The 25,924-nt window shown below is 33.5% G+C and overlaps 1 protein-coding gene across 1 annotated transcript in view; it reads right to left on the bottom strand.

Annotated features, from left to right (window-relative positions):
- LOC145248145 (metabotropic glycine receptor-like) overlaps positions 1 to 25,924 on the bottom strand; it is a 472,150-nt gene that overhangs the window by 531 nt on the left and 445,695 nt on the right. The window contains exons 6-9 of the mRNA XM_080109967.1: positions 24,368 to 24,606; positions 15,518 to 15,656; positions 8,392 to 8,497; positions 5,238 to 5,417 (exon numbers count right to left, since the gene is read on the bottom strand). Of these exons, the coding sequence (XP_079966093.1) occupies positions 5,238 to 5,417; positions 8,392 to 8,497; positions 15,518 to 15,656; positions 24,368 to 24,606 (664 nt within the window). The remainder of the gene's footprint in view (positions 1 to 5,237; positions 5,418 to 8,391; positions 8,498 to 15,517; positions 15,657 to 24,367; positions 24,607 to 25,924) is intronic.

The following is a 25,924-nucleotide window of genomic DNA, read 5'->3' as shown; positions in this document are numbered from 1 at the left end:
TAGATGTAACACACACACACACACACACACACACACACACACACACACACACACACACACACACACACATGGATGCAAAGTATATATGAAGAGTATATATATATGCAAAACATATATTCAAATTATATATATATATATATATATATATATATATATATATGTACACACTAGCAAAAGTACCCGTTGTTGACTGGGTTCAAAAGCAGCCTACAGAAAATGGACTCTGATTATGAAAGTATGATAGGTTAAAGGAAGGGTTGTAAAGAGATAGCTTCGAATTTAGGGGTATCAAAACCAAAGCAAAGTATGATGAAAATAAAAATAAAATAGATAAACCCCATAATTTATTATACCATACCTGTTCACACCGAAACACTTATCACAATATTCTGTGGATCTATATTAAAAAAACTTGTTAAACTTTGTGACATATTTCCATTCTATGGAGGTCAGTCGTGAACGAACACCCCATAATTTTATTATATCATATTTCTTCAAACTGAAACATAATTATCAAAGTATACTTACGCAGATAGATATGAAAAGTCTTTATTAAAGTTTGTGCCTATTTCCGTTCTATGGAGGCTAGGCGCGAACGCAGACCCCACAATTTTATTATAACGTCCCTATTTAAGTTAAAACATACTTATCAAAGTATTATTACGTACATCTATATCAAAAACACTTGCAAACGTTTTTTCTTTTGAATTTTTAAATTTTTTATTTCCATACTTTGTGGACCAGGCGCGTACGCAGCCCCCACAATTTTAATGAATCATCATTATGCAAGATCATACATACCCATTCCTGTGTCTCGATACGTCTTCTATCATTATATGTGAACAGTTTTCTTTAATAGTCAACCATATAGGAGCCTATTCGTGAGCAGATACACACACAGACGTTCAGCTTTATATATATATATATATATATATATATATATATATATATATATATATATATATATATATATACATATGAAAAATATATGTAAAAAACAAAACATAAAAAGTATATATATGTAATGTATATATATGTATATATATATACATGTATATATACATATATATATATATATATACAAAGCATACGTAAATATATAGGCAAATTATATATTTGCAAAATACATAAATGTGAAGTATAAATATACACACAAAACATATGTATGTATATATATATATATATATATATATATATATATATATAATTTCTATTATGCCGAATTTTATTAGGTTTATATAATTGATAATTCAGTAACCGTTCATATACCAATAAATTTTAAGTCAGAATGAGATGACTTAAATTGTTACTTCCAAAATTACCATCTTGTGTAATTGAGCAATCATATATTGTTTTAACAAAATCAAGACACCAAAGAATGGATTGATAGCAGCAAATAGTGTGTTGTTATCAATCGATTCTTTGATGTCTTGATTTTGTTAAAACAATATATATATATATATATATATATATATATATATATATATATATATATTTATATATATATATATATTAATACACAATATATATATATATATATATATATATATATATATATATATATATATATATATATATATTGTGTATTAATGGAACATGCTTTCATTCAGACAAGTATTGTTGAATAGCACGGAGTATTTTTGCTTTATGAGTTTTTCTTTGAAATTTTTCAATTTTTCGAATTGTCGTTCTTATTTTTCAATGGAATCTAAGCAAGAAAGTGCCATAGTTGTCTTCGTCCACCTGTTTTTTTTTTTCCTTTTGGTTGTTCTTTGCAAGTACTTTCAACTGCATTTCATCAGTCGTCTTCAGGCAGATTTTTTTAATTACTGTTTTGTTTAAAGTCTGGATGCTTTTATATCCTTCAGTTGAAAAATTACAAAATAAGCTCTTTAAGCAAAAACACTTCATGTTATTCAACAATACTTGTCTGAACACACACACACACACACACACACACACATACACACACACACACACACACACACACACACACACATATGCATATATATATTTGTATATATATTTGCATATTTGCATTTATATACATATATTTATATTTGCATATATACATTTTCATATATATATTTGTATACATATATATGAGTATTTACATATATATATTTGTATATATATATATATATATATATATATATATATATATATATATGTGTGTGTGTGTACAAAAATTTATATATGTAAAGAATATTCTAATCAGCTAAAATACATTCCAGACAGCAAAAATGAAAGCTTATGAAAAGAAAAAGAAAATCTTCACCGCAGAAATAAAATAAAATTAAGAAGACAATTTTCTTTTAAAAAATGTCAAGATAGAAATTAAACGAGAAGTATATTGCAGCATTCTGGAAGCATTGTTTGTGATGTGAAAGGAGTTGGATTTGAAAGCTATGACAATGCAGTCTTGGAGAAAAACACCGTTGGGCTCGAGACAATATGGATATAATGGATAATGAAAATATTGAAAGATTTCAATAATTTCAATTATAAAATATTTATTTACCAACATAGTGTCGATGTCGAATTAAGATGATATCGTTGTTTTAAGTTGTCAAATTTTCGAGGTATACGTCATTTTCATAAAGAAAAGAAAAATGTGCAGTCAATTGGTGGAAGTGTTTTTTTTTTTTTGCCGGAAACCGGAAACAGCAACTCCACAATCAGACAGGTTTTTTCTCCCCAAACAAGGCACACTACCACTTTGATGTAGGGGGCTACTATCTAAGGCATAATTTGCAGGGATACTTTGAAGAGAGTTTAGCAGAAAGATGTCTGTTTACATTATATCTGACTCTTTGCATGTCAGTACAGTCTGGCAAGCAGGAACCCGAAAGGTTATTCCAAAGTCTAACAGTCCGAGGGAAGAAACTATTTGAATAGAGGGCTTTTTGACATCTCGGGATCTCTACAGTGTGGGGACGGGATTTTTCTGCTTGTCAGGTTTGTCGGGATTATTTACGTCGTAGGGGTACAAGGGTTTGTAGTTCGTCGGAACGTCTGCCATTAAAACACTTGTAAAACAGGCAGAGGGATGCAAAACTTCGTCGATGGAACGGGGATTGAAGCCTAGCTGACAGTGCGGGACCTATCAGGTTGGTGAATCTCTTTTGAACCCTGTCTAAAGTTCGCATAGTTGTTAAAGCATTCTTGAAATATGTGTCGGCATACGTGTTTGTTATTGTTACATATTATACCATTCATCAGTAATAATTATATTATTATTATGTTTCATTTAAGTATCATTATAATTTTATTATTTATACACACGTGCGTGCTTTTCGTAAAATTTATAAAGATTCCCTTTTCTTGGATGCAAATGTTCAAAGCATTAATCCCTGCATAAATAAAAACATCATTATTATATGTATGTTTCCAACGCATGCGTAATTTTAATAAATGCAGTTTGAATTATGCTTTAACTAGTACTGGAATATTGATCAATGATGCCGTGCACAGAAAGCTTCCTGATATCCAATCCTCTAACGTACTCTCATATCTTTTGAATGCATGTCAGCTGGATTAAACAGTCACCCCCGTCAATTTTCTTATCACTTTCCTTTTTAGTGGAGATGAGGCATCCTACCGAATGCCAGACACCCGCCCGCTATCTAAGATATTGTAACCATGACCTCTTGTAAGATTCTTAACTGCCCCTTTAATTGCAATTGTTTGTATCTATCTTGCACTTAGTTCACTGGGCATGCCGGATATATTCTCCAAGTAGCTTTTGAAATTCTTTTTCATAAGTCATGTTGCTCTTATAATTACTGGAATGATGGAGATCTTTCTAAGATTGCAGTTTATTTTCATGTCGTACATAAGACCTTAGTATTTCGTTATCTTTTCAGCTTTGTTTAATCAGCATCATTAGGGAACACTAACACTTTAGGTTCTGACCCAATTAAGCAATAATTAGCACAAAAGACAATAGACGATTAGCAAAATTATGGTTTTGCTGTATATGTAATGCCAACGGGATTATACCGTATATATTATGCTAAAGAAATATGTCAAGATTTAACCAGGGTATCTGTTAGGTCCATATAAGTTTTATAAAATAGACCTAATATCTCAATCATGTCATATATCGTACGTAAACTTACCCAGATATCTTTTGGATCCATAAAGATGTGATCGATTGACTGCCTATATCAATCATGCCATATAACACGTTGCACCGGAGAAAAAAAACAAAAAACATAACCAGTGGTTCGTATTATTCGGACAATTCGGACTACTGTTCGCATCTTGTTTCGGTCGATGCAATCACTGATCTTCTTCAGGACTATCTTGTCGAACTCGGGAATCTTTCTATCGAACTTTGGAATTTTTCTGTGGAACTTGGAAATTTTCAGAAGATTTTGAACGAGACCCTTAATTTAATTAACGGGGGGGGGGACATGCTCTTGTTCGATCAGTTATGATTAGGTAAAAGTCATAAGTAATTCGCAATTGTATTTTGAGTGTCGCCAACACTGGGGATTGAACCTTCATCCTTTAGACATAATCAGCGACACGTACTTGAACACTTCCTGTATCCATATCAATTAGATTACGTTCTCAGCAATCAATTGCTGTTGAGTCGAGCTAGAATATATTTCCCCTCGGTTATAGGAGGCCCATTTTTCCCAGGCTTTACCTTCTCTCTAAGAAAGTCTTAGTTAATTGCTAATCACTTGAGGCGCCTCTACCGCAGAATGCTGACAGAGCTGGTCATGCATTTCTTTTCATACTGCAGAGTGAATTTCATGCACTGAAATCTCCTTTTTTGGTGGGTTGTTTTTGTTTTACGGCATATCAACCCTTTTCAGGTTATTCAATGTTGAATCCAGTTATTTTGAAGAAAAAAATTTTAATAGAATATATATATATATACTTTTTTTTTTTTAAGTCGGTTTCTATTTAACTCATACTTTAGACCTTAACAGGTACTACCACTCCAGGTTAGAGTGGACCTGGGAGCAATAGCAATTAAAGGGTGGCTCCACACTCCCCAAAGCCCACAAGCTGGGGCCTCACTATCGGATATAGTTTAAGGTCATATCCAGAACCGACTGACATCTCTAAAACCTCCTCCGAATTTGCTGAAAAAAAGGTAAATATACATATCAAGCTAGATTAATTCCCCCTCTCCCATAAATCACACCACATAAACCATTGCACGTTGCATCTATTCTCTCACCTCACAGCAAAAGCAACGCGCATCAGGCGACACTTACCCGGATATCTTCTGGATCCATATCAGCTAGATTAATTTCTCCCACGTCGACGTCTCCGTTTGAGGAGATCCCTATGTTCAGCTTCATCGTCTCCTGTGCTATGCTATCATGGACGTCGGACTGGGAGTAAGCTCTCTGTCGGGTGTGTTCCTCGTCTGGTGGCCGATGCACATACCATAACTATAACAGGAAAGAAAAAAGAAAGCAAAATGTTGATCGTATGACATCTATTTATCTACAGTATATATTTATTTTTATTCTAGGCTAATACTCTTATGCTAGACTTATATATATATATATATATATATATATATATATATATATATATATACATATATATATATATACATATATATATATGATGATTGCAACGTCTTGTCAGACGAGTGCCACTCCCTCAGACACTTAAAGTCCATGAGCCCAAATGCCTGAGGGAGTATCTATACAAAGATGATGTTACAGAGTCTTAGCTTTGTACGACAGCTACGTCTCTCTCTCGGTTCAAAATGTTGAGATCCAGCAACAAGCAAGAGGAAGATAGCCAGCAACAAATTAAACTACAGACCAGCTTAATGCGGGTACTGGTCTTCCGCTTTATGGTTTTTTAAATCAGAGATTTGCTTCTCCCAGAAAGGTTGCCTTCACCACGGCTTACGGGAGCCCTCTCTACCCCAATACACATATACACACACACACAAATATACACGGGGCTAGTTGGCCGTTGACCCAGAAAAAGAGTTCATCGCCCTTTATATATATATACATGTATATATATATGTGTATATATCTTGCTCTCTTTTTATCTTTTGATGAGGAGTATGAAGTTTCGAAATAACATGGTTCAAAGAATTTTCTTTTTCCTTATAAACTAGATGATCTATTAAAGTTTATTTAACTTAGAACTGGCATCCGTTATTTTTTATATTCATATGCTCCACCCATCCATGTGGAGCTTTTTGTAATTTAATAAGATAATTATATTAAGAATATAAAATATCTTCATATATATATATATATATATATATATATATATATATATATATATATATATATATATATAAATCTCGGCAGCCGAGATAACGCATATCTTATTTTTCTTTTAATAATATTATTTGAATTCTTTCCCCTTTTCGTTGCACTTATTTGCGCATTATTCCACAGATTTCGGCCTTTTGGATTATTTTGGACTATCTCCAATTACACAATTTACTTGTGCGAATGGAAATTTAACTAACTTTCTTGGATTTACATCTTTGGATTTTACCGTCATTGGATACTTTACCTTTCATCAGACTATCCATTCACGCGAAATCACCTTTTTCTTCACCCTATTCCCTATGCTTCACTTTTTGTTATCAAGTAAGATATTTGACTTACTTGCAGTTTCATCTAATACTTTTCATGCAAAATCCGATCCCGCATTTTGCTAATTCCTACCCTCTGATGAGAAGGAAAATATTTCTTCAAAACTCCGCAGATTAAGGACTATCCACTTATTTAGTGTTTCCTTTTCAAATTAAATATGATTTTAACTCTTTTTCAAAGTGTTTTTTTAACATGTTTTATTAACTATTTGCTCTTATATATATATATATATATATATATATATATATATATATATATATATATATATATATATATATATATATAATACTAAAAGTCTATGGATCTTGTATGTTTGCAATCAGATTTCCGGTTTTCAACATCCGGTTGCGCATGCGTAAATAGCAACGTCTTCAATCCGTTATTCCAATTCCGGAATTTTTATATCGCTTTTAATACAAACAATTTCATTTAATTTGATCAAATAGTTTTTTGTTTTTTTTTAACGGCTAAAAACATTCAACTTCGTAAAGTCTGTCGCAGTTTCAAAAAAACTTCTCCCTTTTAAAAAACAACACTCATTATTAATAGAAACAGCGGCGGTGAAAGAAAACACCTCTCACTTTCACTCTCATAGATTTCAACACTCCTACTCCCTCTGTTTTCGTTACGTACGCGAGAAATAGTTACGTGTATGTGTGAGAGAGAGAAAAAGGGAGCGATGTAAAACTGGATAGTTAAGCGAAAGGAAAACATAAAAGTTTTTTTAAAACACTCAAATTGTACAAAAAATGTTGTAAATAGAAAAGTATTGTCTTAGTTTTAGTGACCTTATTATTAGCATATGAATACAATATTTATTTTCTGTACAATAAGTGCTTAAGCACCCGTGCTTTTCAGCGATACATATTCAATAAAATAAATTGATTAATATAATTAATCTGGATATAAGAGAGTTAGAACCTGATAAGAAGTCTCAATTAAGCAAAAGGATAACAAAAGTTTTCTTTAAAAAAAATTAATTGTACAAAAAATGTAAATAGAAAAGAATTGTCTTAATTTTATTGACCTTATTATTAACATACAAATTAAATATTTTACACAATGGGTACTGAATGTTTGCTTAAATTAAATGAAAAAAGTTACATTTTATTTTCATTTTCTATTTAAAAAGCCATTATTAACATGTGGAGAGTGTTTTTTTTTATTATTCTGTACTTTCAACTAACAATTTCATTTAAAAGATGATATATCAAAATTTGAATTTAACTATAATAAGGATTATGATACCTGTTCAGTGCATATTTACCTATAAGTATGACCAACCACTTATAATTCAGTAACTGTAATTTAAATAAAAATAACAATTATAATAAACAGAACGATTCATAGAAATCTATCTATATTCTTTTTTCATTTTAATATACTTTCATAGAAATGCTTCTGTTATGTAAAAAAAAACTATTTTCTTTATGCCACAAGTGTCACGCTCATACATGAATTCCATAGTTAATATAACGTACTAACCCAACGGGTCACGGGTGGTCTAGTATATATATATATATGTGTGTGTGTGTGTATGCTTATATATATACTTATATATGTACATATATACATGTGTGTGTGTGTGTGTGTGTGTGTGCATATGTATATATGAAACCTAAAAAATTATGATGATCTGAACTTCTGTAGCACACACACACACACACACACACACACACACACACACACACACACACGCATATATATGTAGACGTGGTGTAGAACGTGGTGGTTTCGTGGGTGTTGGTGTTAATGTTTGCTGTGTGGGACAATATAAAAGGTTACGTACCTTAGGTCCTAACAACAAAGCCAGCGTTGTTGTGACAGTCAGTTGGCATCGGATGAAATACATAAGGAACAAATAATCGGGATCTAAAGATAGCCACAGACAATGCCTGGAAAGAGAAAATACATTCGTAATGGATCTATACGTCGAACAGTAATAATATGGAAAGAAACAAGAAAGTCAATAACAAAGAAATAAAGAAAGAAACTAGTAGGAAAAGGGAAAGAAAGAGATACATTGGTATAATCAACATGGAGGTTGATATCGACGTGGAATAAAAACTTGGAGTGCAGCGATCGAATCCTGTTGGTTTTATAGCGCCAGTTCTTGACAATTTTGAATGTACATTGTAGTTTTCTTTAGCAATGAACAACTGTAGGTGTCCTTTTCATCTCATTTGGTTTTGTGTATTGACTCAAGTAAATAATCCAGCACACCTCAACGCGGTACGTATGCAAACGGTTTTGTTTTACGCAGCCTAGGATCATCTTATTTGTATACGAACAGCGATAATTCGCGTGACCCTTGAAGATAAAATCAGCTGCGCGCCATCATTTTGTGACTTTATAAAATGCGTTTCTGACGCAAATCATTTTTGCTATCACTACTCTGTTTCCTACAAGTATTTACCATTGAACGGCGATTAAACAAAAACTGTCGGACACGCACGACTCAAACTTGACCGAAAAAGTCATGTATAGTTTATTTATCCAAAATATTTTATTCGGGCCATTTTAATCTTTTTGACATTTTTTATTTGATTTATTTAATTTGGCAAATGTTTTATTCAAGTATGTATTTGGTTGGCTTACAATATCTTAATGATTAAATTTAACTCCAAAAATCACATTAAAATATGTTAACATAAGAAACAACAACAACAACAACAACAACAACAACAACAACAACAACAACAACAACAACAACAACAAATACAACAACAACAAATACAACAACAACAATAACAACAACAACAACAACAACAACAACGACAACAACAAATACAACGAAAATTAAAGTAAAGGCTCCCAGGTAACACCAGAGAGATACTATCTATATAAAAGCCAAGTACGTCCAAGGATGGAATACTGCTGCCATATCTGGGCAGGAGCTGCTAAACATCCTATTCTGCCTTGACAGAGTACAAAATAGACTTCGTGGCTTAGTGGGGGATGCCCTTTTCTCTACCCTGCAACCTCTCTCCCACAGAAGAGACGTTGCAAGCCTATCTTTGTTTTATCGTTATTTCCATGGCAGGTGCTCGTCTGAACTCCAATCTCTGGTTCCCCCTCGCCAATCTTTTACAAAAAACACCCGTCTAGCTGAATCCACTGTGAAAAACTTTCCCCACTCTTTATCTGTGCCTAAATCAAAACGTAGATTCCATGAACAAAGCTTCTTTCTTAGAACTGCACGCCTGTGCAACTCTATTCCGTCTGCCTGCTTCCCTCCTGACTACAACTTGGATGTCTTCAAGTCCAACGTAAACAAATTCCTGATGAACCGCCAACTTAAGTAGACACTTTAAATATCCACACTAACGTACTGTACTTACAATAACCCTTATCTCTGAGTGGCTTCCGGGCCTTGATAAGTGGTGACCACCTTGTAAAAAAACAAAACAAAAACACATACAACAACAATATCTATGCACCGAGTACTGGTATATTCTTACGTATTGCGGTATTGTCAGATTGAAAAGAGAAAAAGAAACGTACAAATTAATTAAACATAGCGAAAAATGCAAATGTAATAATTTCCCAGGAATAGAGATATTCGAATAACATGGCTGACCTGTGACCTTGCCGGGATTGTTTACAACTAGTGTCACCGGGATCAGTAGACAGTGCTATAGACAAAACTATCGTAAGATATTTTCTAGAATCTGGAATCACAAACATCTCTCTGATTTGAGAGAGAGACGTCGAGAAAGAGAGAAAATGGAAAGAAATTTCTATATGCGGAGGGGAGGAGGAAATTCTCAATATAAGGAAAAAGGCAAACACAAGTAAGCGGTTTGCTTCTGCTCATTAAAGGAATTTTCGTTGTTTTGAAAAAAAAAATACACTGGTCTTGGGATCGTTATTCTCAACTAAAATCGTCTAGAACTTGAAAACTCAAGAACCAAAGGCCAATCGAAAAACACTTTAAACAGAAAGAACAATTATATATTTTACTTCCCCAACGCAATATTGTAAGAATTAATCAAATAATTATTTTTATACAAAATAAATAATTAACCATCGAATTGTTATTTATTTTTCTTGTTTAAAAATGACCTTTACTCCTTAATGGTACAACTCTGGTGATTAATGTTGCACTCATGACCTTGGCAACATGGTTCATTGTGAGGTTGGGAAGTTTTGTGGAAAAGGTCAGCAGAAGAGCATGTCGAGTAGGAAATAAAAAGAGAGAAAGTAATTTTTTTTGTTGACTAATGACAAAGGAAAAAAAAACAACAAAACGTAATCATTCTCACTAATATGGCGTCGAGAGGTCCTACCAGAGACTACTGCATGGTTTAGACTCCATTCAACAAAGGGCAATAGAGTATCCCTTGTGAGTTATACAAAAGTTCGGATTCATGACTACCATGCGGATAACACCAGCCCAGTTAAATAACGTTTACCTTCATCACCCTTATTAGTGACATGCCAACAGGAGTAAGAGTAAAGATAGAAAGAAAAATGTCTCCTCCAGATGAGGACCGAGAGACAAAATAAGAGGGAGCGAGAGTTACATGACTGACAAAATAATGGAGAGTTAAAAAAATAAAATACCAATCAATGCAAAAAGAAGAACATAAATAAGAAAGAAAACGCCTCATTATGAAAATAGAGTAGAGGGCTTCTTTCTGGATTCATTTCAAGCGTCAGGGTGTTTTCTGACTTGCTGTATTTCTTCCTCTAAGCACTTGAAATGGTTTCGCCTAGCAGATTTTTTTTTATTCGCTATCCTTTGTGTGACAAGATGGATTTACATTTATATATATAGAAATACAAACACGTTAATCATTATTATAGAATTGAGAAATATACAAGCAATATAAAATAGAAGTTTTGTGGATTTGGCATACGGGGTTCAATTTCTCTTGGGGCAGTAGAGTCTTTTTGTTTAATATCCTTGGGGAAAAATATGATTCTATGTCTCCTCTCCTAACGATGGCTGAAAAATAGTAAGCTAGTCTTAAGTAAAGTAAGTAGCCTTGGATAAGGAAAACATATCCCATGTTATTGTTTTTAAGTCTGTTATTTTATTTACTTATATATAAACAAGCGGAAGTTGCAGTATTGTAATCTTGGCATAGTGCTTTCAAGTTCTGTGAAGCTTTTTTTACATGGGAGTCACAACTTATCAAGGCCTGGAGGCCACTCGAGGATAAGGGTTATTGTGTGTACAGTAATCAATGGGATAATATCGTAGTAATCGTTAGTAAGTGAGATTTGATAAATTGGATTACTTAAGGGGACGGTTTATCAGGAATTTGTTTATGTTGGACTTGAAGACATTCAGGTTGTAGTCAAGTGGGAAACAGGCCCTAGAACATAGTTCTTTTTAGGAACTATGTAACATAGCGCGGATGCGCGTATGTAAATGTATGAGAAGTGACGTCGCGGGTGGGAGGGAAGGCCATTAAAAAATGAGAAAAACAAAGATCTTGGGAGAGACGAGATAACATTCGAAATCTCGTGAGAGACGTGGAGAACGTTCTCGATCATGTGGGTGACGTCACGGGTCTAACGACGAGAAAATAAATACCGTTATGCAAAACAGAAAGTGAGTCGGAGTTATTTCCTGTTCTTTGGCTTGGTCTCCTTTGCGACTGAAACTGCAAACAACGTGTGTTGGTTCACGGACAACGTTACAACTAGTCTAAGAGAAGGAACACCACAAAATAACCCCTTCTCTATTTAATACTGGCTAATACAAAGAATTCTGCCAGTCTAGACAAAAACAACTAGATATGAAGAATCAAAATGCGATTGTGTTAATGGATACGACTATGGACTATGAGATGAGTTATGTCAAGTTCAAACCACATCAAATCTAGTTTGGTTGTTATGCACTAATACTATAGGAAAAGGTACGAATTAGTGATGGGATGATTCGAATATTTTCCTAATTCCGATACGATTACCAATTCTGTTATAAATTTCCGATTCCGATACAATTAACGATTTCGAGTTTTTGTTAAAAATTTCTAAATATACAGCTGTAGAGTTTTTTTTTCTTTTTCTTTTATTTGTTTTTTATTTTTTGGATTATCTTAAAAAAAAAAAACCCATGTAATACATGCATATATTTTCGCAACCCAAATAATACACTTGTGGGAATATGATCAATAGATTTTAGTTTTACAAGAAGTTAAAAATCAATAAATATTTATTAGTTAATCATTATTACTCGCAATTGAAAATTAAGTAAAAAAAACAAACAAAAGAAAACAATTAAAAGAATCGTTTTAGTATTAAATAGGCTCAATTTTTTTTTGATTCCGTGTTCAATTAATTATATACGATTAATTATTTTCTATAGGCATTGTGTTTCGGCATTAAATACCCCCTCACCACACACACACAAAAAAAAGGATTGATTTGCCGTAAAACAAGCACTGTGCATAATACCAATCTTGATGTCTTGATCCAGACTACGTCGGGTTCAGCAAACAACTTCCTATTTAATTACAAGCCGAGGCAGACACATTGATTGTTATTTGGTTTTGATTCGAGTTTCAAAGCGTTATAGCAATTTGATAAAGAAACGCATTCACGTGGCGCTTCCTGGAAGAGCGATGATGATGAAACCTGATCGGAAAACGGGCGGGGGTGGAGTGGCAGATGATTTCGGGAGCTGCAAAGAGAGTTTCCGAATACCAAAAAGAAGCTTGGTTTATCTACTGCAGGCTTTTTTTTGTAGGGCGGGGGGGGGTGGGGTGGTAGGGGAGGGTCGATAATCTGTTGCGATCGATAACCTAATCGCACGAACCCGGCGGAGGAGATACAATAACGAAAAACGCTGTAACCGAACCTCGTCTACCCTCTTTTATAGGGGGGAGTCTGAATCGCGGATATTCATTATAGCGAAATTAGAGGAGGCGAAACGGAACCTGCCATTTTTAAGAGCTATGGCATTGTAGTATGTTGTCTGCTTGTCTGTTTAGCAACATAAAGAAGTATTGTTTCAATATTTCTATATATTAAAGAGAACGTGTGTTTGTGTATTTGCTTCGCAGTTATATAAATCGATATATCAACAAAGCATTCGAATTCATATTACATTTCTCTTTGTCCGTTCAATTTGCTTACTCTCTTTTTTGTTATCTAGTTCAATACGCCTGCTTCGTCACTTCCTAAAGCTGATAACTTTTAACATGAACGTGTTAAATCATTGAATTTTCAACTAATGGAAATCTCTCCAAACCTAAAAAGGTAGCACCTATATGTGAAGGTAATAAGTCAGTGTTCACTTAGAAATTCCTAAAATCATTTTAAGAGATTTCACCAGCCTGACGAACGAAAGTAACCCAAGAGCGTATTATCTGTGTACAAACCACTCCGTGCAACGCCCTCTCTCACCAGCTAAAATAACTGAAATCCAAGTAAACAAAATGATATCAAATATCGATCCGTTTGTGTTGTCTGTCTCGACCCCGAATAGAAATTACAAGGGCGCGGCCACGGATGGACTGCAAATAGTGAAATGGCGCCAGTCGGCTGAGAATGCAACAGTTGGCTGAGGAGCGAGAATGCAGATTGTATTAAAGACACGGGAGAGTGACGTAGCTTATGAAATTTTATTTTGTGTAAACAACGACAGCTACTTATAGTAATATTTTATAGGGATAATCTTAGACTGGGGAATGTTTAGTAAAACGAAGATAATCCAGTAAACGTAAATCATGATTACTTTCGAATAGAGGTCGACTTAATGTAAGCAGATTGAAGTGCACACTATAGACTCATTCTATTTTGCTTGTTTTTGTTTGGTTTATAGAGTGTCATTATTTAAATAATTAAGGCTGTAATTTGGTCTTGCTTGGAGTTGTCTCCCCTTAGACAATTAAAACTATTTATCTTCATTCCCTGATCTCGTTTACCTTTTGTTTGAATTGTGCAAAGCGTTTTAATAAATTGTAAATTGGAACTGTTTTCCGCCTGACGAAGGTATTTTTCATGATTCTCTGGATACTATCTTATAAGATATCATTTAAAATGCATTTATTATAATAAAACAAAGTGCTTTATAAAATACTAGCCTGGGTGCCCGATGTTGCCTGGGTATTTGAAGGTGTGTGTTGAGGAAATAAATAAATAAAAAAATAAATAAAAAAAAGTAGTAGTAGGCAGACAAGCTCGAGCCCGTACCGCGAAGGAGGCCAAGAAGGTGACCCCCCCAAAAAAAACCCTGACATGTTTGCTGTTGCGCCCATCGCCAAACCGGAAGTGACGTAGGTTTAAATTAAGGAGAGACAATCGAAAAGAGGCGATGACTTTCGATGTTTGTATGTCTGTCTAAAACTTTTGACAGAGGCGACGGATTTTCACGAAATCAGTGTCATTTTGAGGCTCGACCCTTCGGACAACAAATATTGACAAATTGGCCCCAAACATTAATTCCTTCACCCTCAACTGGGACACTTTTCTACAGAGAGGTGTCGCTATTTTTCATCGATATTTTCGAAAGTCATCCCCTCTTTTCGAGTGTCTAGCTTTAATTTGAACCTACGTCACTTCCGATTTGGCGATGGGCGCAACAGTAAACACGTCACGTTTTTTTTTCACTTTCTTTTCCTCCTTCGCGGTACGGGTTCGAGCCTGCTTACTACTCCTAGATTTTTTTTTTCTCAACCAACATCTTTACACACACCTTCACTTTCATTTTCGCCTTCGCGTCATGGGTTCGAACCTGCCTGCCTACTACAACGTTTTTTTTTTTTTTGCTCAATACACGCTTACAAACATCCGGGAAACGCCGGGCACCTAGTCTAGTGCATCATAAATGTGAATATATAAATAGCATCCTAACATAAAGAGATACTATGCTTTGATCCTAGTCGGAAGACCGGTCTTAGTCTCTTGTAATCAGTAGTGGTTGTAGCAGGTGTAGAAAATTCTTAGAAATGGCTTACCTGGCGAAGTAGAGAATGGTGGACATAACAGTTTCATTACAGATAGCAATTGTAATGTACTTTCCTTCGCCATAGTCTGACGGGGCTGAACGCACGCAGTAGCAGAGATAGATACCAAACAAAAGAAATAGCACTTCAACTGAAAAAAACAAAAAACAAAACAAAATAAAAACAAAACAATGTGCAAGAAAAACGATTGCATAAATACATGGATAAAAGATGGATACATAACAAAGAAACATTGAATGTATGGAAGGACACAAGTTATCTATTGTTTCGAGCCACCATATGTTGATTCAACTATGGATAAGAACAATTGAATATATGGCGGTATAAAGTACAGGAATATTTGATCCAGTCGGTGATTCAACTTAACCTTAAAAAAGATATTTTTAATTAGGTCCCGGCGATATTATCTCTTGTTAATGTCGGAAGAGACCAGATAAGAGGAAATAGTGGTGAGAGGAAACTTCTTAATAGTCGGCAATTCTGATATTTACATTTCTCGCCCAGGTAAAAGCGCATGTGTAGTTATGCTCGACCGCCAAGAATATATCGCAAAAATGCTTTCTATTTTAAACGACAATAGTAAATTTGTTTGTTTAAGCTCCTTAGACTTTGAAGACACCCCTTCCAGTGAAACCGAACTTCAATACAAACTCCTCCCACTACTAATTCCTATCGGTCTCTTTCAACATTAAGAATTTCTTTAATAATGTCCCTCTTGACGAGGTTATTAATATATGGGCTGATTTTCTTTATAGAAGCGCCGGCTTCCTCCCCTCTTTTTCCGAGGCAGTGTTTGTTAAACTTATGGATCTTGCTACCAAGTCCGTTTCTTTCAGCTTTAACAACGTTATGTATCGCCAGTTTGACGGTATATCGATGGGCTCCCCCCTTGGCTCAACTTTAGCCAATATTTTTGTTGGCTTTTTGGAACAGTTGCTGTTCGATAAGTGCCGAAGACCAGCCTTTTACATGCGTTACGTTGACGACACCATTTGTTTTTGTTTCGCAACGCATGACGAAGCCGCATCTTTCTTTCAATTATTGAATGATCTACAATTCTCCCTCAAATTTACGATGTAGCTGGAAAAAGATAACCCCCTTCCTTTTCTGCACGTTTTAGTCTCTAAATGTGGGTCTTCCTTTGTGACGTCCATTTATAGAAAACCTACTTGTACTGGATATTACCTCAGTTGGGAATCCTTTCGCACCAACGACCAGAAAACTCAACCTTATTAGAAACTTTACTAATGAGGCACGTGTTATTCCCCCCCCTCTATCCTAGCGATTCTGAAATTGATAACATTAAAAGGATTTTTATTATGAATGGATATTCGCCTTCATTTGTTAATAAAGTTATCAATAAGAAAATCGAATCTTTTTCTGAGCCACCTAAATATGGTCACTCTAGATTTCGAGTATACCTCAGGTTACCTTGGATTGAACCTAGAGGCCAACTTATTGGGGATAAGATTTTCTCTCTTTTCTCTTCTAACATTTGGTGCTCTATTCTTCCGAATTGCTTTTTCTACAAAGTGTATCTTTTCCTCTCTTCGACAGGATATCTTGCCTATCTCACAATCGAGTAATATTGTTTACAAATTTTAATGTCGGTGTGGTGCGCCGGTGCGGTCAATATAGGCAAGACTACTCAGCGCTTCAGGTTAGAATCGCCCAGAATGTACCTCATTCCATACGACATCATCAGCCTACTTCCGGGCGTTCCCAATTGGTGGAATCGGCTATTGGTCAATACCTGGCGGATAAAAGGAACTGAAGTTCTGCATTTCCTCCGAAATATTTTTCTGTTTTGCACAGAGGACGCACTAAGTTCCACCTTTCTGCCCTCGAGGCGCTTACCATCAGTTTTAGCCACCCTACTTTGTGCAAGCAGAAAAACCTCCGGTTACAGCTGGAATTATTTGGGGGAACACATTCGGTTTTTGTGTGTGTTTTTTTTCTCTCATCGTTCCTATCCATTTCGCTATCTATTATTTCTACATTTTTTTTTTACTGACATACGTCCTTGAAAAAGTGGTCTGACGAAAAGCACCTCGGGTTTTATTATATTTCGTAATTCTCTTTAATCGACCTGTTTATTTTACTTAATTATACATTTAAAATATATAATTTTCCCGTTTTTTTCTCTTTCCCCCTTTTTATTCTATTCTTATTTTAGTCAATTAAACATCTGAACATGGTTCATTTCTTCTTCTTCTTCTTGTATATATATATATATATATATATATATATATATATATATATATATATATATATATATATATAACGAGTTGACAAGAAAGTTTTTGCGGTGTTTAGCTTTTAAATTCAGATGAACATATCTCGGCTCAGACAAAACTATATTAAACAAAATAGGTATCATCAGAATCACGCGTATTTACGCCAATAACGTAAAAAGTTTTGCGGTCTAGTGGCGATGAATACGTTGAAAGCGTTTTTGATATCGCTTACATTTTTTAAGCATTTCTCACGCAGAAAGTTGTCAAGACACTTGAAAAAATGGTAGTCGGTAGGTGAGAGGTCTGAAGAGTATGGCGGGCGAGGCAGAGTTTTGTATCCCAATTTGTTCAACTTCTGCCGGGTCGGTTTAGCAACGTGCAGTCGGGAATTGTCGTGAAGGAGAATTGGGCCTTTTCTGTTGACTAATGCTGGGTGTTGTTGTCAAAGTTTCTAATGCATTTCATTCATTTGTTGACAGTACTTCTCCGCCGTAATGGTTTCGCCTGCATTAAAAAACAAAAACAAACTATAATGGATGAGACCAGTCGCAGATCATCAAACAGTCAGCATAGTGTAACTCTGGCTTTGGGAAGTGTCGCTGAGCTTCGTCAGCGTCTAACAATTGAACTGAGCGTCGTCAGGTGTCGTAAAGAACCCACTTTTCATCGCAAACAACAACCCGGTCGAGAAATGGGTCGTTCTTGTTGAGTAAAAGAAAAGCAAGATGACACTTAATAATGGCATTTCTTCTGGTTGTCGTTCAATTCGTGAGGCATCCATTTATCAAGATTTTTTTGTCTTTCCAATCTCTCTCAAGTGGTTGGAAATCATCGTATACGTTACGTCTAATTCAGAAAAGGTTTTCGAACAGCTGTTCGTGGATCGGCTTCGACTAGGACTCTTAATCGATTGTTGTCAACATCTGATGGCCGACCACTACGCTCATCATCTTCAAGACTCTCATCACCGCCACAAAATTTCTTTAGCCACCATCGAGCTGTACGTTTAGTAGTCGTTCCTGGACCAAACGCTTCGTTTATATCGCGAGCTGTTTCAGCAGCTTTTCGGCTTAGCTTGAATTGAAATAAGAAAATTATGCGAATTTGCTTTTTTCCATCTTGCATTCTACGTCCTGAAAAGAAGACAATTGTTTTAATGTGATCTTAATTTAAATGATTAGATAGAGCGAAAAAAACCCTTTAAAATGATAAATAAAGTAAAGTTATTATAACAAAAACTTATTTGGAAATGCATGATTTGAAAAAAAAAAAAAAAACCCAATTCCCCAATAACTTTCTTATCACATTCAAACACTGTTAAGTTTTAGTTTTACTCATTTAGAACTGCTTTAAAGCTTCACCGTTCTCTGGTTAGTTGGTTGTTTTTGTTTTACGGCATATCAACCTTTTTCAGGTTATTTAATGCCGAATCTAGTTATTTTGAGGAACGATTTTTAATGGAGTATATATATATTTTTTAAGTCAGATTCTATTTAACCCATAGTTGGGACCCTAACAGGTACTACCACTCCGGGTCAGAGTGGACCTGGGAGCAATGGCAATTAAAGGGTTGCTCCACACTCCCCAAGGCCCGCAAGGGTGGTGCCTCACCATCGGATATAGTTTAAGGTTCACCGTTCTCTCATTTTACGACCAAATTTAAAACAATTTTTCAGTTCATATGTCACCTTCTCAGCTATACTTTGAAGTAGAAATTTTCAATTTTCATTCATTAAACGAAAAGTTATAATAAAATTACTGGTGTTCAAAAGTTTTCAGAATATGTAAGAAACGTGAGAGACGGTTTCTTCCGATCGGCTGTTGGTTACCATAGCAACTTTTCCAACATTGACGTTTTATAGAGATAGTTTCTGCCGAGTTGCTGTTGTTTACCATAGCAACTTTTCCGTATTAACGTTTTATCTCCAGTTTTCAACATTTTTTTCCGTAAAAGCACGGTATTTTAATACATAATATAAATGAGTTACAATTTCTATAATGTATATATATCTCATTCTTATATTGTAATAAATATTTTTTGTATATACAAATAATCTATATAATTATAAAACTCAAATGACCTTGTAACGAGTGATGTAAACCACTTTCCGGTTTACGGCATCCGGTTTCGCATGTGCGCATAAACAGTAACCCACAACAACGTAAACAAATAAACTCAAATCGCTTCTTTTGCAGATTTTGACATGCGCACTGAAATATTAACGTTATTATTTCGAAATTATTATTTAACATGGGAAGAATGCGGGTGTTTTGCAACTATTTTTTATTACAACTTTACTGTCACTATTTTCTTACAACCAAACAACTTTATTTATGTTAAGAGTGTAGATGAAAAAGGTTTTAAGTTTATCAAAAAATGGAGAAGAAAAAAATAAACAAAACAAGAAGAAGAAAATAAAATAAACTTAAACTTAATACAAAAATGAACGATGTAAAAAAACAGACAGTATTAACAATTGTTCATTTGGATAACTTAAACGCGAAAAAAACAAACAAACAAAACAAAACAAAAGAACAATTGGGACGCTGAAAACGTATAAGTATGACCAATCACTTATAATTTAGTAACTGTAATTTTATTTTTTAAATAATCAATTATAATAAACTGAACGACTTATAGAAATCTATCTATATTCTTTTTTCGTTTTAATATACTTTCATAGAAAACTATTTTTTACGTCACAAGTGTCACGCTCATACATGAATTCCATAGCTAATATAACATACTGACCCAACGGGTCACGGGTAGTCTAGTATATGTATATATATATATATATATATATATATATATATATATATATATATATATATATATAGTATATATATGGCGATTAAGCTACACTGAATATTCTGCGTTTCATCCAACTATAGGATTCGTCAGGCTTATGCTAACTAGCTCTACCTACGTATTGAGCACTTTTGAAGTAAATACTTAAAGTTTACGCATAAATCTGTACTTTCGTATATTAAATTTATGTGAATAAATGAAGTAGTTATATATATATATATATATATATATATATATATATATATATATATATATATATATATATATATATATATATATAAAGAAACCAAGACTGGAATTTTTATTGTGTTAATTAATAACAATAATATAGTAATGTTTGTTTATTTTCTGTCCTGATTATAACTTTAAAGACAGAGAAGGGATTTTGAGTGTCGTTTATCTTGGTGTCTCTACCTAGCAGGAGAAAAGGAAAGAGTAACCTTATTATTAAAGTTTTATCACGTCGACATCTTAATAAATTAAAGCGGGAATGTCACTCGCATCCATCTTTCGCTTAAGACGTCGCCCTCGCCCGCTGATCCTGTTTTTCTCCTTTTCTCCCTTCTTTTTGTCTGTTATCAAATTACGTCTTATATTTTACTCTTTCGCCACATTACAAATTTTTTGTAATAATGTCAACTACTGGAGAAAAGCATTACATGAAAGAAATACAAAGTAAGGAGAAAAGGTGGAGGAAATCCAGAGAGAGAAGGGTAGAAATCAAAGCGAGAGTAAGAAAGAGAGAGAGAGAGAGAGAGAGAAAGAGGGGGAGAGGTAAAAAGTGAAACAGAGAGAATGAAAGAGAGAAAGGGAGATAACATTAGAAGATAATTTTTTTTTTTTAGGGGAGATAATTGTATTGAAAGATGACGGCTGCATAAATAATTTTTGAATATCATTTTCATTAAATTATTAGGAATCTTCAAGTAAACAATTATTCTGAATCAAACTCGACAAAATATATGTACTCGATCACAATATAGCCGTTCATTTATTATGTGTATTTTTATGGGGGCAAAAAATTAGACTGATATGGAATTTTTCATTAAAAAAATCAATCATACAGAAGAGTATCTTCTTGATCTTTCTTATTTCTATTCATAATGATTTTTTTAAATCAAGTATTAAAAGAAATTCCAAGCAATTTATTATCAATTTAAATTTGTTCAAATATAATTGACTTTCTGCTATCTGTTTATTTCTGAATTGATTATTTAAAATTTTAACTGATGAAGGCTATTTTAATAATTATTCAAATAAACAATACTTGTGGACTTAAATGTTTATATTTCACTGGTTTAATTAAGAAAATAAATTTTTCAACACTAGTTTTTTTAATTTGTTCCAAATATTTGTTTGAAAATTTCACTTTTTAAAAAAAAATTTTTTTTTTGCATATTTATTTATAACTCGGAATGGTATTTGATTCTACTGTTGATTTTACCTTAAAAATCATTATTTATTGAAATTTATATTGAAAATTTATATGGAAAATTTATAGGAAAATTTATTGAACTTCATAGAAAACATAAAAATTACTACTTTGAAAAATATTTAACAATAAATATTTGGAAAAAATTATTCTCTTATAATATTTTGAAAAATAAATTCTTTCATAAAAAATAATTCAGTGTTCATTATGTCTACAAATCAAATGAATAAAAGTGATTGATTTTGAACACAAAAGAAGATATTATTTTAAATCAAAACCTTGAAAAATCATGGATTACATAGAAAAATGCGAACATTAAAATTAATATGGTTAAGATTAAACTTAGAAACGTAAAAGGACTAGTTGTTAAAACTGTAAACCCCTTGGCAGTCAAATTTTCGGCCAAAACCGATTAAAAAGCGTGCCATATGTCTGTATACACTTTATATAAAATTTCAAATGTTTAGACTAAAATTGGCTGAGTAATTTGGTAGAGATCGCAAAGGTTGAATTTTTATAAACATTTATCCCAATTTTGACCACTTAACATTTAGTGTTTTGGCCTCAAATCAAAGCAAAAAAGTTAATCCATGTCCAAGTAACCTACCTCTAAAATTTTAAGTGTTTAGACCCAAAATTGGCGGAGGAGTTTGGTAGAGTTTTCAAAGGTCAAAGCATTGAACTTTGTCCCCTTGACAGCCAAATGTTTTGCCGAAAACCGATTAAAAGATTTTCCCAAATCTCAGAACTTTTATCACAAATCTCGAGTCTGTAGACTGAAAATTGACTGAGTAGTTTGGTAGGGAAATGTACACACACAAACACACACAGAGACAATTTCACTTATGTAAATATACTAGCATTTCAGCCCGGCATTGCCCGGGTGTTTGGATGTGTATGTTGAGCAAAAAAAAAAAAAAAAAAAGTGATAGTAGGAAGGCAGGCTCGAACCCGTACCGCAAAGGAGGAAAAGAACGGGGTAAAACCTAACGTTTATGCTGTTACAACCACTGCCAAACCGGAAGCGACATTTTTTAAAATTAAGGCTAGACAATCTAAAGGAGAGGATAACTTTCAAAAATATCGGCGAAAAAAGTAACCCCCTCCCCTGTAGAAAAGTGTCTAGTTGAAGGGGAAGATATTAATGTTTTTAGCCAATTTTTCGATATTTGTCGTATGAAAGGTCGAACTTTAAAACGATACTGATCTTGGTAAAATCCGTTGCCTCTATTGAAAGTTTAAGGCAGACACGTGTCTGTGTGTGTATCTGTATGTGTGTGTCTGTGTACATTTCCCTACGCAATAACTCTGTCAATGACGCCGTTAAAAAAGGTGTATAACGTTGCACTATAACCCATTCTGATCGCCAGGTAACTTATAAGAGTACAGACGATGTTTTATTAAATTTTTGATCTTTTAAAAACATTAGTTATAAATATTGGATACACTTATTTTATTAACTTTAAACTTTGAATACTGAAGCTATGGGCTATAAGAAAATTAATTGAAGACAGATAAAAAAAAATGGCATAATGTATTGAATAATCAAATCTTCAAAGACAGGGAATACAAGAGAAGTTATTTCTTATTCCATGGTGTTTCGAAAATTTATAATTTTCTCATCGGAGAAAATAAGTAGCCCAGTAGTATAAATTAAGCATTTCTAGAACAGTGTACAAATTGCAAAATTAAAATTTGCGGTGGTGGAATCTGATCACGAGAGTAAGAAAGACGACAGAATTCATAAGGAACAATAAATTCGGTCGACAATTTTGTGAACAGTATAAAAATTGAAAACTTAGAAGTTGCTTTCATGGAACCTGAATGCAGGAGAAAGAAAAATGTTACGATGAAAACATAATCCAAAGGTAAATCCAGTTAGCATATTTTGCTGAAGTGAATTATTCTATAATTAGAATAATTTCACACACACACACACACACACACACACACACACACACACACACACACACACACACACACACACACACACACGTAAATTAATATATATAATGTTATATCTGGAAAGGATAGAGCAATTTCTTTAGGAAATGGTAAGTATATGATCTCAATGCGTAACAGAGCAAAAATAAAAGTTAAAAAGAAAGAGAAAAGAAAAAAAAAACAACAACCAAAAACTTCGTCCGATTCGACTATAAATTTATTTCAACCCGAAAGAGCCTTATCAGATGAGAGCTTATTTAGATGAGAGGGTTTAGTGCTCGACTGGAATAATTTAATAAATTTACCACCGTTTTATATTTATTTATTAACATATATGTATACATATACATACATAATACACACACACACACATACACACACACATATGCATTGCTTCTGTATTCAAATAAAATACTTACGTATTTCAATAACGTAGTCCCACCAGTGGGCTCTGCAGATGAAATACTTGAGGCCTCCGGGATTAGTCACACCAGAAGTGACCAGTTGGACGTTGTCGTTGACATGATCAAGGTTGACAGTCGTCCAGGCCGCCATATAGCCTAGGACGACGATGACCATTAGCAGCAGGTACTTGAGCAGATCTTTGTCGCGTACATGAACGCGATGGGCCTTACGGGACTGGAAATCTGCCAATAATCTGTTAAAGAGAATGAAAAGAAAAAAAAAATCGACCATTTGAATCAGTGTCCGCACAACATCATCAACTGCTTACCTATTATTATACGATATAAATTTAGTTCTGGGATTGCGTTTTATTTGAAGTGTATCTCAGTTGTTCCATATTATACGTAATTCATAATTAACTTAACAAGTTATTAATCTTTCTAAGCTTTTTATGTATTTCAATCACTCTCTCTACTAATATTTCTTAATGTCTACACAGAGAAAGAGTGACTCTTTTTTTAAGCGTTGTCATTTAATGTGCATATTACCATTATGTATTATTAGAGTGCCAAATAATTTAGCTAATGCTGTCTAAGCAGATCACAGGGTGAAGACAAAAGAGCCGAGTGTCAAATAATGAATCGCATACTTCTATAATAATAATAATAATAATAATAATAATAATAATAATAATAATAATAATAATAATAATAATAACTAGCAGAACCCGTGGGAATTCCACAGTAATTGAAAATATTTAAAACGCATTCTAAATAAAATGAATAAAATAATAATTCATAATAATGATTTATACTTGCGTAATATTTGTGTAAAAAGCTTATAGTAAACACAAAACTCTTTCTATATATATTTATATATGCATATATATAATATATATATTTGTTTTAAAAATTTTGCCTACTAAATTCCTCTGTCAGGTTTTGGTCTAAAGACATGAAACTTAATATATAGGTTATTCGAACCTATGAGAAACATTATATTTGGGGTTTAACCGGGGAAAATCGGTGCAAAAGTGTGAAAATTAAAGAAAAATGGAATTTGCCAGATGAAGGTCGAACGACGGTATTACGAATATGCATGCGTAACGTAATAGCTATTCGTTCATATTTTAACTTTTAGCCTTGCAGTAAATATGCCTTTATAGCTCAGGCATTAAAGTCAAAGGAAAAAGTAAATCGTAAGCTAAACGTTTTGGTTTCGATTCTAGATAATGGCGCATGAGTGATTAAATTTTTTTTTTTTAATTACTATATATTGGATCCAATATAATAAAATAATAAATACGAAATCTGCATTAATCAAAATATCATTTAAGCTTATTTTACGATCGGGTAATGCTGGGTGCGTCTTCTTTACCAATAAGTGTAAAAATACTTTTGTACCTGATAACAGCCATAATTAATTTATGCAATTTGAATAAGATATATTAGAATTCTTCGAATTTTTACAGTTTTGGGGTTACATTTAGTTTTATGCTTACCATCAATTCCTATTCTAAAAATTGCAAGTAAATTCAATATTATTATGTTTTGAAACAAGATATCTAATTA

Source organism: Euprymna scolopes, chromosome 26 (genome assembly GCF_053919585.1).
Source record: "Euprymna scolopes isolate OS-2025 chromosome 26, ASM5391958v1, whole genome shotgun sequence".
In the NCBI taxonomy this organism is placed as follows: domain Eukaryota; kingdom Metazoa; phylum Mollusca; class Cephalopoda; order Sepiida; family Sepiolidae; genus Euprymna; species Euprymna scolopes.
This window is presented reverse-complemented; position numbering and strand designations above follow the sequence as displayed.